Source organism: Adiantum capillus-veneris, chromosome 16, assembly GCF_014529385.1.
Source record: "Adiantum capillus-veneris isolate H3 chromosome 16, ASM1452938v2, whole genome shotgun sequence".
NCBI lineage: Eukaryota > Viridiplantae > Streptophyta > Polypodiopsida > Polypodiales > Pteridaceae > Adiantum > Adiantum capillus-veneris.
This window is the reverse complement of record NC_140946.1, coordinates 63,933,363-63,946,690: the sequence shown is the minus strand read 5'-3', so window position 1 is coordinate 63,946,690 and position 13,328 is coordinate 63,933,363. Positions and strand designations below refer to the sequence as shown.

The 13,328-nt window shown below is 44.4% G+C and overlaps 1 protein-coding gene across 1 annotated transcript; it reads right to left on the bottom strand.

The window, feature by feature from the left end:
* Positions 1-7,750: 7,750 nt before the first annotated feature.
* On the bottom strand, positions 7,751-10,955 carry LOC147439176 (cytochrome P450 71AU50-like). Its single transcript, XM_086484264.1, has 2 exons — positions 10,019-10,955; positions 7,751-8,502 (listed from the first exon to the last, which is right to left on the bottom strand). Exons 1-2 carry the CDS (start codon positions 10,907-10,909, stop codon positions 7,864-7,866), a joined length of 1,530 nt encoding a protein of 509 aa, XP_086340390.1. The 5' UTR covers positions 10,910-10,955; the 3' UTR covers positions 7,751-7,863.
* Positions 10,956-13,328: the final 2,373 nt, after the last annotated feature.

Below are 13,328 nucleotides of genomic sequence, written 5' to 3'. Positions count from 1 at the left end.
AGATTAGACTTAGGTTTATTTAGGTTTACCCACACACACACACACAAGAAGAAGAGATTTTTAACGTCGTAGGAAACTATCCCAAAAGACGTTAAAGATTAGGTTAGATGTAGACTTACGTTAAATTAGATTTAGGTTTATTTTTAGTTAGATTTACGTTTATTTAGATTTATGCTTATTTACGTTAGATCGAGTCCACGCAAGAATTACTTACGGTTTAGGGTTTAGAGTTAGACGAACAGTGAAAAGATCTACTGTGAAAAGATGTTAAGATGCTGTGAAGTGCTACAGCTAGAGAAGAGGCAAAGTCCACTACATGCAGTATCATGTAGACGTGGGTCTGTAGATTTCTTGTACCCACAAATATAGGTATTGACCAATAAAGACGAGATTATAACCCGATGGTTCTGATCTCCATGCACCTCTAGACCGAGGTGTGCGGGGATTGGACATGACTAGAGAATGTGAGGTAAAGAGAGAGAGAGAGAGAGAGAGAGAGAGAGAGAGAGAGAGAGAGAGAGAGAGAGAGAGAGAGAGAGAGAGAGAGAGAGAGATAAGACGAAGAATGCCAATATATAGAATATTAAATTTGTTGTCCAGGTTATAAGATTTTTATCCTCATTATGAGTAGTGACGAGGATGTGGGACCGTCCAACCGAAACACCTATCTCTCAACGAGGGTCTTATGTCCTTGTAATCAATGCAAGCATGCTGTGCGACGGACAAGACATGTTTCTTTGCAGCACGTTCGCGAATTTGGCGAGTTCGATCCATCTATTATAGATCGAGTTGTTGCCAATTATAACTCGTCGGACTCTGACGCTGGCCAACAAGCAGCAATCTTGCAACCCAATAGATGTATTCGCAGGCGCTTTGGTCAAGCAGCATATGTGAGGCCACAAGATGTAGCCTCTGACAGCTCGGGGGATGATCATGCAGAGCACATTCCCAACGAGGCAATGTTTGACCCCGAGATTGATGAAATGATCGAGACGATCATGGATTCAGAAAGGCTTATCTATGATGATATGAAAAGTGAAGCCGATACGCCATTGTATAATGGAGCACGTATGTCTAGATTGAAAGCACTCCTGGTTCTTCTCAACATGCAGGCAAAGTTTGGATGGAGTGACACTAGCGTCACAGCGCTTTTCAGGTGATCTATTACAATTAGTTTACTTTAATAAAACTCTAAATGTATAATGATATGATAGATTTTTACACGACTGTATCGTATTTTTATGTTGTGTAGATTGCTTAAAGAGCACATACTACCAGCTGACAATGTGATGCCAGATTCCCGAGATGAAGCAAGAAAGATTTTGCGAAACTTGGGGATGGATTACAATTCTATCCACGCTTGTCCTAATGACTGCATTCTTTTCAGAGAGGAATACATAGACATGGAGAAGTGTCCGAAATGTGATTCCGAAAGATATCGAGTAGATCTCCACGGGACAAAAATTCCACAAAAGGTTTTGCGACATTTTCCTCTGCTTCCTCGCATCAAGCATTTCTTCGAATGTAAGTCCATGGCCACCCTAGCATCATGGCATGAGGAGAATAAATCTTCGGATGGTGTGCTACGAATTCCTGCAGATTGCACAGCCTGGAAACATATAGATGGAACATGGTCAGATTTTGCCGGGGAAGCTCGAAATTTGCGCTTAGGCCTAGCTATGGATGGCGTAAATCCATTTGGTCAAAGATCAACATCTTACAGTGTATGGCCCGTTGTCATCGTCAACTACAACATTCCCCCGTGGTTGACTACGAAGAAGGGGCACCTATGGCTAAGCTTGATTGTGCCAGGGCGATATAAAGTGGAGAATATGGATGTGTACCTTCGTCCACTATTGGAAGAGCTACAACAATTGTGGATTGGCATAAGGGTGGTGGATATGAGCCGACACACGGGACGACGGAATGCTTTGATCAGAGGCATTCTAATGTGGACCATGCATGACTATCCCGGGCTAACAGAATGCTCAGGTGATCTATTGACACTCCTCACTCAGACACTGTAAATCTTGTTTTTTCCCATAGTTGATCTATTATCATGTGTATACATGCAGGGCTTCAAACAAGCGGATACAGAGCATGTGTCACATGTGGACCTAGACTGAATGCACGTAGGGCGCCCTCACTGAAGAAGCAAATCTACGAAGGTCATCAAGCGTATCTTCCAGAGAATCATGTGTTACGCGACGGCTTTTTGGGAAGAGAGCCACCAAGGATGTCTGCACAAGCATGGTTAGAGCAGAAGGAGATTTGCGATGACGGATTGCCTCCAAGGATGAAGAGACTATCTCTATGGTACGAGTTACCATACTGGCCCCGACTCATGATCAATCACTTGCTCGATCCAATGCACATATTCAAGAATGTGGGTAATCTACTATGGGACCATCTGACCGGCAAGAAAGATACTTTGGGAGCCAGAGTTGACCTTAGAAATGTGGATCGTATGGAGCAATATTGGCCGCAAACAGCATTTGATGGATCGATAAAACTCCCTAAAGCACCATGGATTTTCACAGGAGCCCAAGAACGCAAAGTAAAAGAGACCATTCGATCTTTGCGGACCCCCACTGGCATAATGCACTCGCTCCGAACGTGTTTTACTAAAGACGGAAAGCTTACCGGTTTGAAGTCACACGATTGGCATAAAATGTGTCAGGTACGTTCATAGTGGACTTTAATATCATTGCATAAAATGTGGACTTTAATATCATTGCTGCACATACTTTACAGTTTATTTTACCGGTTGCCATTGAGGGATGTTTGTCTCTCGACATCCGTAACACAATCTACAAACTTGCAAAGTTGGTGCAATGGATCTCACAAAAGGAGATCAACGTAGACTCCATACCATTCGCCAAACTAAATGCTGCGGAGCTTGTGTGCATGTTTGAGAAACATTTTCCTACTACCATGCTAACCATTCAGGTGCATCTTCTTGTTCACATAGTTGATGAGGTGGAAATAGCTGGCACAGTTCATTCCAGATGGATGTTCTTCTTAGAACGTTTCATGAAAACGCTTAAGGGATATGTGCGTCAAAAGGCACGTCCGGAGTAGTATGGCAGAAGGTTGGTTGGTATCAGAGTCCCTAGTGTACATTGGAGAGTGGCTAGACGGATTTGATAAAGCCCGGGACACGCTATGGCGAACCATAGATGATGAGCGCATATCTGGGATTGTCATGTGCAATCTCGGTGTTGAGAAGAAGATGACGGAAGATCTAGAGGCTAAAATCAACCGATTTTGCATGCTTCACAATCCAGTGATGCAAAAGTGGATTTCACAATATGAGGATGCAAAGCAAGAGCGACAAAGGGCACGAATCGAGTGGAGACGGGGAAGACGACCACCGATGCACTATCCGACGGGTCTGGAGAGCCTACCAACCTTCATGAGCTTAAGATGGTTGCACAACCAATTGAAAAGCGCACAACAATGCGGTGACGAAGTGACTGAGGAAGAGTGGGAGTACTCTCGGGGTTGCGCGACCAAGGTAAGTTTGCAATGTACGACATGCTAGTGACTTTATTTCTAAACGTTTGAATGGCCACTCATAATCTTTGTTCGTTGTAGTATAAGTCATACACAGCAGCATGGTGTAAAGGTCGACATTTTAGGGTGGAACGGATCGACAAAAAGCGTTTTACTCAAGGTTGTGGAATCATGGCAAAATTTGAACAGTCTAGTCGACGACTTTCCTCTGATGCAGATCCTGTGGTGGCGGAACTCACTTACTTCGGCACGCTGCAAGAGATTTTGAGGATCGATTACAGAGGATTTTTTGTCAACTTGTTCGACGTGCAATGGTTCAAGATAATCATGGAGGGTCGCAACTCTACTGTGCGTAGAGGACAGTCTGATTTTCTTGAGGTGGATTCTACTAAGAAATGGACTGACCTAAGAGACACTTTCATACTACCAGAGCATTGTGAACAAGTAAGTATGTAAATAGTTAACATCCCCCTTTTGCAAGTTATGTGCTTGAAAGCTCTCATGTAAGCTATGTGGCTCTGGCAGGTAATATTTCATCCTACAAAGTCTACATCAAACTGGTGGTACGTCATAGAGGTAGCCCCTCGTAGTGCAAGGACGTATGAAAGCTACCATGTGCCAATCACAACAGCATCAATGGAGGAGATCAGAGAAGATGCTCAATCAGAAGCCGCTGCGGTGGTGCCAGACGAGCATCAAGATGCTACTACTCTATATGGGGTGCATGCAGAGGAGCTACAAAATGAAACAGAGGATATGTGTTTAAACGGAGAGCTCTATATAGATATAGGAAGTTATGCTGAGTTATGCTAGGATGAGAGAGAGATCTCTTAAAGCCACAAATATTGTATTTGAACAATTTTGCTCCGTGTTGTAAAAGCTGTGGCTCTCTAAGTACCTTCCATGGTGTATAACGCTCTTTTCTACTCGCGCTCACATCTTTTGATTGAAAATTCTAAGTTTTCGACTTGCCTCTTCTATCACTCAATTCATTGCGTCATTGTATTTATATGCGTCATTACGTCATTGTATTTAATGGTCTTTGCGTCATTGTATACTCTATTCATTCAATATTAAGTTTAAATATTCGTGTGTTTAATGCAGGTATGGATGATGAGGAGTTTCTTTCTTCTTTGTCACCGCAGCAGAGACAGTGGTACGTGGAGCGTCATCGCTCTCGCGCATCATCGCGCATTCCTACTCCATCCGCATCTCCCTCTCTTTCGGAGCATTCGGCGCGCTCCGAAGCTTCGGCGTCAACGAGACGATCTTCACACTCGTCTAGACACCGGCACTCTAGTGGTGGCGGTGGCGGTTGTTGTGGGGATTCCGCCGCCGATGCCTCCACACCGCCTCGTGTTCGACGAGGATCTTTACCCTCCCCTTCTTTGGCCGCCCCCACACCAGCCACAGCATCGCCATCTACGCCAGGTTTTGCGCGGCTGACTGTTCCTAGCAACTACACACCTCTACCTACTCCGCCAGGAGCCACCCCACTCGACACTCCTCGCTTCAGGGCCCAGACGTCGGTGGAGACACCTGACGTCCGTACCCCCATCGACACGCCGCTAGAGACCCCTTCCGGGACACCCAGGTTCACGCGTCACCGGCCAGAGGGCTTGCCTTACTCCGTCGACTTCAGCGGTGGCATCATCATGGATGATGACGGCAAGAAGGTGATCTCACGCATGCGTGGTCTTTGCTCTCAGCTGTTTAGACACTACATACTAAACAAATGGAGTGAAGTACCAAGTGATTTAAAAAACAGAGTCATCAGCATACTTCATGATGAGTTTCCCGTTCCAACACGGGATCAGCGCTTCAATGAAGACCTGATGAAGATTCGAATGTGCGAATACTGCAAACACAAGAGTTCCGAAGTGCAAAAAGCAATCAAGAATGGGTGGAACAGGCCAGATTGGCTGGCCAAAGAAGATTGGAAGAATGCGAAGAAAGCAGCGCGCGAGAATCCCGACAAGTGGAAGCAACAAAAGGATGCAGCCAGAGCGCGAGTAGAGGCAGGGAGCTCGCACCACTTGGGGAGCGGTGGATGGGCATCATTTGAGGCCGATTTTGTAAGTGTTTTCGCATTGCTCTTTATGTTCGATAGTTTAGGTTTTATGAGTTTTTTAATTCTAACATAATGAAATCTTTGTATGTTTTGACAGTGGTCGATGACAGGACGTGATCCCACACCGTACGAGCACGAGTACGCAGGCAGGAAGGGCTTAAACGCCCTGATGAACATTCTCAGTTCTCGCGGCGGCATGGTTAGTATTAGGGTTTACTCTTTTCTATTTTTTGTATTGTTTTATAAATGTCGTTATATGTTTATACTTACTGAAAGCTGTCTTATTGTCTTTTTTTGCAGAATCCGACAGATACGCCGCTTGGACGCGATGAGACGTCTGACTAGACGACGTCAGTTTAGCCGTAGCTAGATAGCATTAGTTTAGGGTTTCTCATAGCTTATGTATCATGAGACGGATTTTATACATCTTTTTGAACCATGTATATTATTACATTTGTCACCGCAGTTCCTTTTGCCAATCAATTCTTTATGCCTATGATGTTGTACAATTGTCATTATTACATTTGCCAATCAATTCATTTTGCCTATGATGTGTACAATTGTCAATTTTACGCTTGTCAATTTTACAAACAATGCGTCTTGTGGGTGACTATTTTGGGTCTATTATCTACCCTTGCACTTTTTTAAAAAAGTGAATCAAGTACAATATAGTTGATGGGTGGCAGGGCATTCAATGCCCTGTCACCAAAAAAAAAATCTCTCGGGCGTCGCTATTTATGGCTCTGTAGCGTCGCTATGAGCGTCGCTATAATCTTCTGTGTAAACGTCGCTATAACCGTCGCTATGAGCGTCGCTATATAGAGATGCTCATAGCAACGCATATAGAGACGCTCGTAGCGACGGTTTTAGCGACGCCGGGGGTTATAAAAACCCAGTGTATTTCCATCGCTAACAGCGTCACAAGAGCACACAACCTCTTGTAGTGAATAAACTAAACTTCCAAGTTCGGTTAAATTTGGCCAGCAAGGAACTTCTCCATGTTTGTCACTGAAATAACTTGATCTGTTAGTCACCTTTTGCTATATATCTATTACTCCCTTTATAATATACCCTCTTTACAACCTTTCAAGTAAGCCGCCGTGATTCTTCACCTTGTTTTACAATGCTTTTAATTGCTTTTTTTAGTCATTATTTTTTATGCTTTTGGAATACATTATGATTTAAATAGTTCATTGCTACACTTGTTTTCAAAACGAGTGATATTTTATTGTGATATCAAATGTTTTAAAATGTTGACGTCACTTTCTTGTTTTCTTTCTCAAAAATCTCTTAAATTTAAAGGAATCTTGTTATTAAATTCTCCTCAATAGCCTTATATAAACCATAGTGGACTTTCATCTTTTTCTTGGTTTTATTTCGATTTGTTTTTGGGGGGAGAAATTGTTTTGCAACTTCTTTAAATGGCACATTGTGGTTGAGGGGGGGTGCATGGTTTAGGATAAGTATTGTGGAATCATGTGACAATGCACTGTCTAGATTGTATTGTCGTCAATAAAGATTGCATCGTGAATATCAGTGCCTAGTATGATCCATGCATCCCCTTGAAAGGGCCAAACAGTAATAGGGATTATTTTGCATTGATTAGTTCGATATGTAACCAGAGAAGATTGAATTATTTTGGCAAACTCACAATGATGGAGTGGGTAAATGTATTAAAATAAAGAGCTATACAAAGTAGCATAAGCTCTTACCAAGCCTTGAGGTGTTTCTTGATCACTCCAAGTATTACAAAGAGCAAACCCAAAACTAGTCAATGCCCATAATTACTTAATCTTAGTAGCGGAGGAAGTGGCCGGATTCCACTCGTCCAAGTTCTTTCTTTTTCCAAGGGCAAGAATCTTTTTCGTGATTTCTTGAACAATCATCCATAAAGCTAGCTATTAATAGGTCATTTTCGAACACCCGATGGTTTCTGGTCTTCCATACATGATGAAAGTAACAAAACCTGACAATTTGCATGCCATTTAACAACACTTATTTTTCATTACCATCCCTTCAAGAAACAAATCTTTCTTGTAGAATCCTAATTCCCATGTTCTTTGAACCCATTAATTTGCAGAGCTTCCTTGTCACGCATGCAAACAATATTTTTTTGTTGCCTTTTTTGGAGGAAAAAAAACAAGTGATATTAAGGTAGGGAGTTAGAACTAAACCAAACACACCCCAAGAAAAAACCAAGTGATATTAAGGCAGCAGGGCCAAAACATCACTAATTTTAAATGTAAAAAGTTTGTTACGTACATTTCCTTTTGAATCTATAAGGTGCCAGGTATGCAAATGGGGTGGCGAAGGCGGGGGATGGCGAAGAGAGGGGAGGCGCGGCCGGCGACAGTGGAAAAGCGCTCAGACAAGTCAACGGAGTGGCCGGGGGGCAAGCACCAGTCGAAAGTGTGAACGAGATTTGCAAGGGTGGAGTGAATGAGAGGAAGGGCTAGAGGCAAGCCCGGGCAGATGCGTCGACCACTGCCAAACGGCAACAGCTCAAAGTGTTGGCCACGGAAGTCAATAAGAGAGCCCTCGGCCGTCAGGAATCTCTCCGGCAAGAAGCGCTCTGGTTGGTCCGGCCAACAGTGAGGGTCGCGTCCGATGGCCCAGGCATTGATGAGCAGCCTGCTGCCCTTGGGAATTTTGTAGCCGCCCACGTTGCATGCCTCCATGGACATGTGCGGGACCAGCAAAGGCACCGCTGGGTGAAGCCGCATTGTCTCTTTCAACACTGCCTTCATATACAGTAGGCGATCCAACTCCGCCTCCTCTATCAGCCGGTCCTCGCCCTCTGCCACTTCGTCCAGTTCTGCTTGCAACCTCTTCATCATTTCTGGGTTCGCCACTAACTCTGCCATCACCCAATCCAACGTGGTCGCTGACGAGTCGATTCCTGCCGCAATCAGCTCCTAATATATACATCACAACAAGATTTTGTCATTTTCTCATGTCTTTCTCGTTTTTTGCATATAACTTTTTTGCATTAAAACTTAACATTTTCTTATGTAGGAAAATGGGCTCTTTCTCATGAAGTTTTGGACAAATTCTCACCATATTTCCCACATTGTGACTTACTTCAACATCATGAGCTTATGTGAGGGAGGCACCGCATACCTAGCTAGGTACGATTGGGGGCAGGGGATTGCCGGCCCGGTTGGGGGGGGGGGGGGGGGGAGCGGTGGTCCCCTGCCCCCAATCGTACCTAGCTAGGTATGTAGTGCGTCTCGACCAAAAGCTCATGATGTTATTCATTGTATGAAAAACATTGGAAAAGACTTCCTTTTCCTACATGAGAAAATTTATAAATCGTCTTCTGATTGTTTGCCTATAAAATTTAACATCATGAGCCTCTCTCAAGGAGGCACCACATACCTAGCTAAGTGCAATTACTTCATTTACTTGGAGTGTAGCATATGCTTATTGTTTCTAGAAGGTGAGTGTAACTTGTTGATGTATTACACTCACATGGAAAATTTGGATCACCACACAAGCAAGGCTTTTTATGGGAGAACAAACATGACAACTAGAAATCAATCAATCATCAAAGTTTTGTTCTTAGCTTCAATGTAGAAAAGAGATCAAGAAGCCACCGACTCCAAGCATTGATATCTTGTATATGTTTTCGTTTGCTTCATGCGGCTCTATGCTGCTAGAAAAACCCCTATGGGTGCTTGATTACATTAGCTCCTTTTAAGAAAATGCGATAGTCATGCCAAGATAAGCACCACATATGGAAGCTTCCAGAATGCAACAATAGGTGCTAAGTTAGCGGTCCGACGACATATGTACATGACACAAAGCACTACTAAATGTGGGTGAATATCATATAGGGAGAATTATCAAAATACCCATGTAGTTTGTGAAAATTCCTGAAATACCTTCCCAATTACAAAAATTTCCAATAAACCCTTGTATCATTTTGGAATAGATTTGCCTCAATTCTTGCATAGTGTAATCTTCATGACAATAGAGCTCTATCTTACAGTGTTTTAGACAAAATTATTCACCAATGAGCTCACAAGCAGAGGCATTTGTGTCTAAAAATGATGAACAATTTCATCTTATGTACCATTTAACATCCTAGTCATATCATCTTCTATTGAGGGAGACCCTATCCTTCTGTGAAGAGTTGCCAAAAAATTTATCTTTGGAGATGTTTGAGAGGTTAATGAGAGGAATTTTGGAGAAAAAGAAGGGCATTTTGGCAAAATTTTGGTCAAATAGGAGGGATACATATGGAATTTTTGAGATTTGAGGGGTATTATGGGAATTTCCACAAATTACAAGGGTATTTTTATAATTTTCCTATCAAATAACATATGCTTACGAAATAGAAGCAAAAATTTTCCGCTCAAAAAAAAAAAAAGGTTTCCTATGTTTGAAGTAAGATATTTTAGCAATTAAATGTGAAGAGCTGTGGCATACCATCATTATACTCTTGGCCCAGTCTGCGTCAAGGTTGTCAAGGAGGACATCGAGGATGACCTGAGGGGAGTCGGGAGGGCGTTGTTGTCTTTCAAGGATGAGCTGGGAGAAGACTTTTTCAAAACCCGCATGAACCTGATCCAGCTTAGACTTGATGCTGCGGTCCAGGAAGCCGAGCGCAGGGATGAACTCTCCAATGATGGGCACTTGGAAGAGTTCGGTCATGCGCTGCACCAGCGTCTGCATGTTGATGCCAGCCTCGCTACCGATCTCTGCCAGTGGCTTGCCCAGCAGCAGCGCTGAAGTCATGGCTTCTGTGAGGCTACCGATGGCTTGGGTCAGGTTCACGGGCTCCTCCCCTTGTTCTTTGATTCTGCGAATCAGTGCCATAATTTGGCTTCTTCGCGTAGGCTCGAACTCGCTCACACGCCTCGTTGTGAAGATCTGCAAGCTGCACAGCTTGCGAGTGTGGCGCCAGGCGTCGCCGTAAGGAGTCATTGCGATGCCGGGGCAATCGCCGAACGCAAGGCGACGGACAGCTTCCATCTGAGGCCTGCCCGCAAAGATCTTATCGTTGTTGCCGGTCAGGCAGGCTCTGGCCAGTTTCCGGTCGGAAACCACCACGAGTGGTACCTTGCCTAGCTTCAAAAAGATGATTGGCCCATGCTTCCTGCTCAGTTTTGCCATCGCCCTGTGCGGCAGACCCTTGCCTCCCACTAGCTCCAGGAAATTGCCTATCACCGGTAGCCCCACTGGCCCTGGGGGTAGCCTCCCCCGCCTCCTGCTTATCGCCTCGCTTATCATCCACACCACCGCCACCAACATCACCGTCAGCACCGCTGCTGCCACTCCCAACCCTCCTCCACCTGGCGGTCGCAGTACTACTTCCATGGCTCTCGGTGATCCTTAGGATGTTCTCAAACAGCTAGCAATCACAGAACAGATAGCTTTCTATAGACACAAAATGTATTGTCGTAACCTGCAGCCTTCAGGCGCAGGACCCAATCGATATTGATTCTTGTTGAAAGATACCTTCCTTTCTTTGTCGCTTCTGCTGGAGGCGGAGCAGGCTTGTCAAAAAGACTCAAACCCCACCACTCAAAAGCAAGTGTTCCCATAAGAACCCTCCCTTAGAGCCTTCTAACTTGGGATAACAAATACACTTTGACATCTAATTAGTTTGGGAATCTGGATGCTCTGACTAGGGATCTTAGCAACGAAGTTACTTTGCACTACCTTCATGATCATGCATGCCTCCACCAGTCAGCATACTTGATGTAAGTATATTTGGAGAAAAAAACTGGATTCGATGAGAACAACCCCATCGCTGACAGTGTCCCTATCCTTGTTGGGCTCATCTTGCAAATCAATGCATTCATGAAAGCTAGTGTAACTCCAAGCATCAATGTTTCTCTTTCAAGAGCCCCTTGCTATATTCATTGCAAGGTGTTATATCCTACATACTCATGCTCACACGGTGTGGGGTCATATCGATCGCAGTTCAAAATATACAAAGAATATGTTATGTTAGAATTTAAAAGTACAATTATCAATAACTACCAAACCTAACGGGCAATGCAAAAACACTTACAAAATCGGCCTCAAATGATGTCCACCTGTCGCTCCGTAAGTGGTGCGAGCTCCTTGCCTCTACTCACGCTTTGGATGCTCCTTTTGTTGCTTCCACTTGTCAGGATTCTCGCACACTGCTCGCTTTGCATTCTTTTAATCTTCTTTGGCCAACCAATCTCGCATCTTCCACCCATGCTTTTATTGCTTTTTAGACTTCAGAACTCTTGTGCTTGCAGTATTCGCGCATCGACACCTTCATCAAGTCTTCATTAAAGCGCTCATCCCGACTTGACACGGAAAACTCGTCATGCAGCATACTGATGACTCTGTCTTTTAATTCATTTGGCACTTCACTCTAGGTGTTTAGTATGTAGTGTGTCGAAACACTTAAGGTCGCGCATGTGCAAAATCACCTTCTTGCCGTCGTTATCCATGATGATGCCACCGCTGATGTCAATGGAGTACCACAACCCCTCTCGCCTGTCACGCGTTGTCGTGCAGCTCCGCTCCCATGCTAAGAAATATGCCAAGAAGATGCAGATCAAGCTTATTAAAAGCCTACTTGATTAATGGTCAGTGTGATGAGGGCTTGTTAAACAGGCCAAGTTTAATGATTAATGTATGCCAGATGCGGCTTAAAAGAGCCAACAAATGCCTTAATAATGCTAAAAATGATTATGCTTGAAGTGAGCAAAATTGGAATATAAGGATATAAAACTACAGTGCTTGAAGTGCTCTACCGTCCTGTCTTTACGGCTCATCGATAGGAGCTACGGTGATGAAGTTATGGCAATTTAAAGTTCAAGTCGATTGCAGATCCGAACCGGATTGGGCAACTACAGTTGAGGTGAAAAAATGAAATGAATGTACGGGCCTGAAGTGCTCGCTTTGTGGAGCGTGTCGGTCTTTTCAGATCAGTGATCAGAGTTACGATTGCCAAGATATAGGCCGTTAAAGATTCATCAGGGGCCGGTTCCGTGCCAGACCAGTCGACTCGACCGGAGTGCCATCTAGGAGATTTTGGCTCTCGCTCAGATTTTGGAGTGCAGCAAAGTAAGTGCTCAAGGAGAATCTTGTCCAAAATATTATCTCCTGCAGTGCATTGATAGCAGCTATATGTACGTCAAATGTGGTGTACGTCTCATTAAGTACAAAAACTACTTGAAGAGCTTCATGTGATCTCATGGAAAGCATTGATTGCGGGATTGACCCCAAGGGGAGAGAATCCGTGATGAGACTATTGGAAGGGACTGCTCGAAAGAGATGTCGTGATGGGCAGTGCTTTGGTCGACATGTATGCTAAATGTGATGCCCTTGCAAGTTCTTGGCCGCCCAATGCCCAAAGGTTCATTTAGTGGTCGCCCACCCAAACCCAAACCAAATGGCGCCCAATACAATAAAACTCCATGGCCACCCAATAAAACAAATAAAGTGTGAAGAGGTAAGCTATGGCTACAGGCAGCACGAACAGCAGCTGCGCAGGGGGGAATGGCACACGGCGTCTTGCACAGACCTCAGAAGGGGCGGGCACAAGGGCGCTCTCTTTCACTCGCTCTCGTTCTCGGAAGGGAGAAGCTCGAAGGTAGGAAGGAGAACGACGAGATATACAAGAGCAATTGGTGATCAACAACAGGAAAAAGAATGGCAAGGAGGAGCTTGGAGGGGAAGGTGAAGCTCTCTCTCCTCTCTCTTGTCGTCGGCTAGAGGAAGGCGTGAAGGGAGGAGAGAGCAAGCTCCC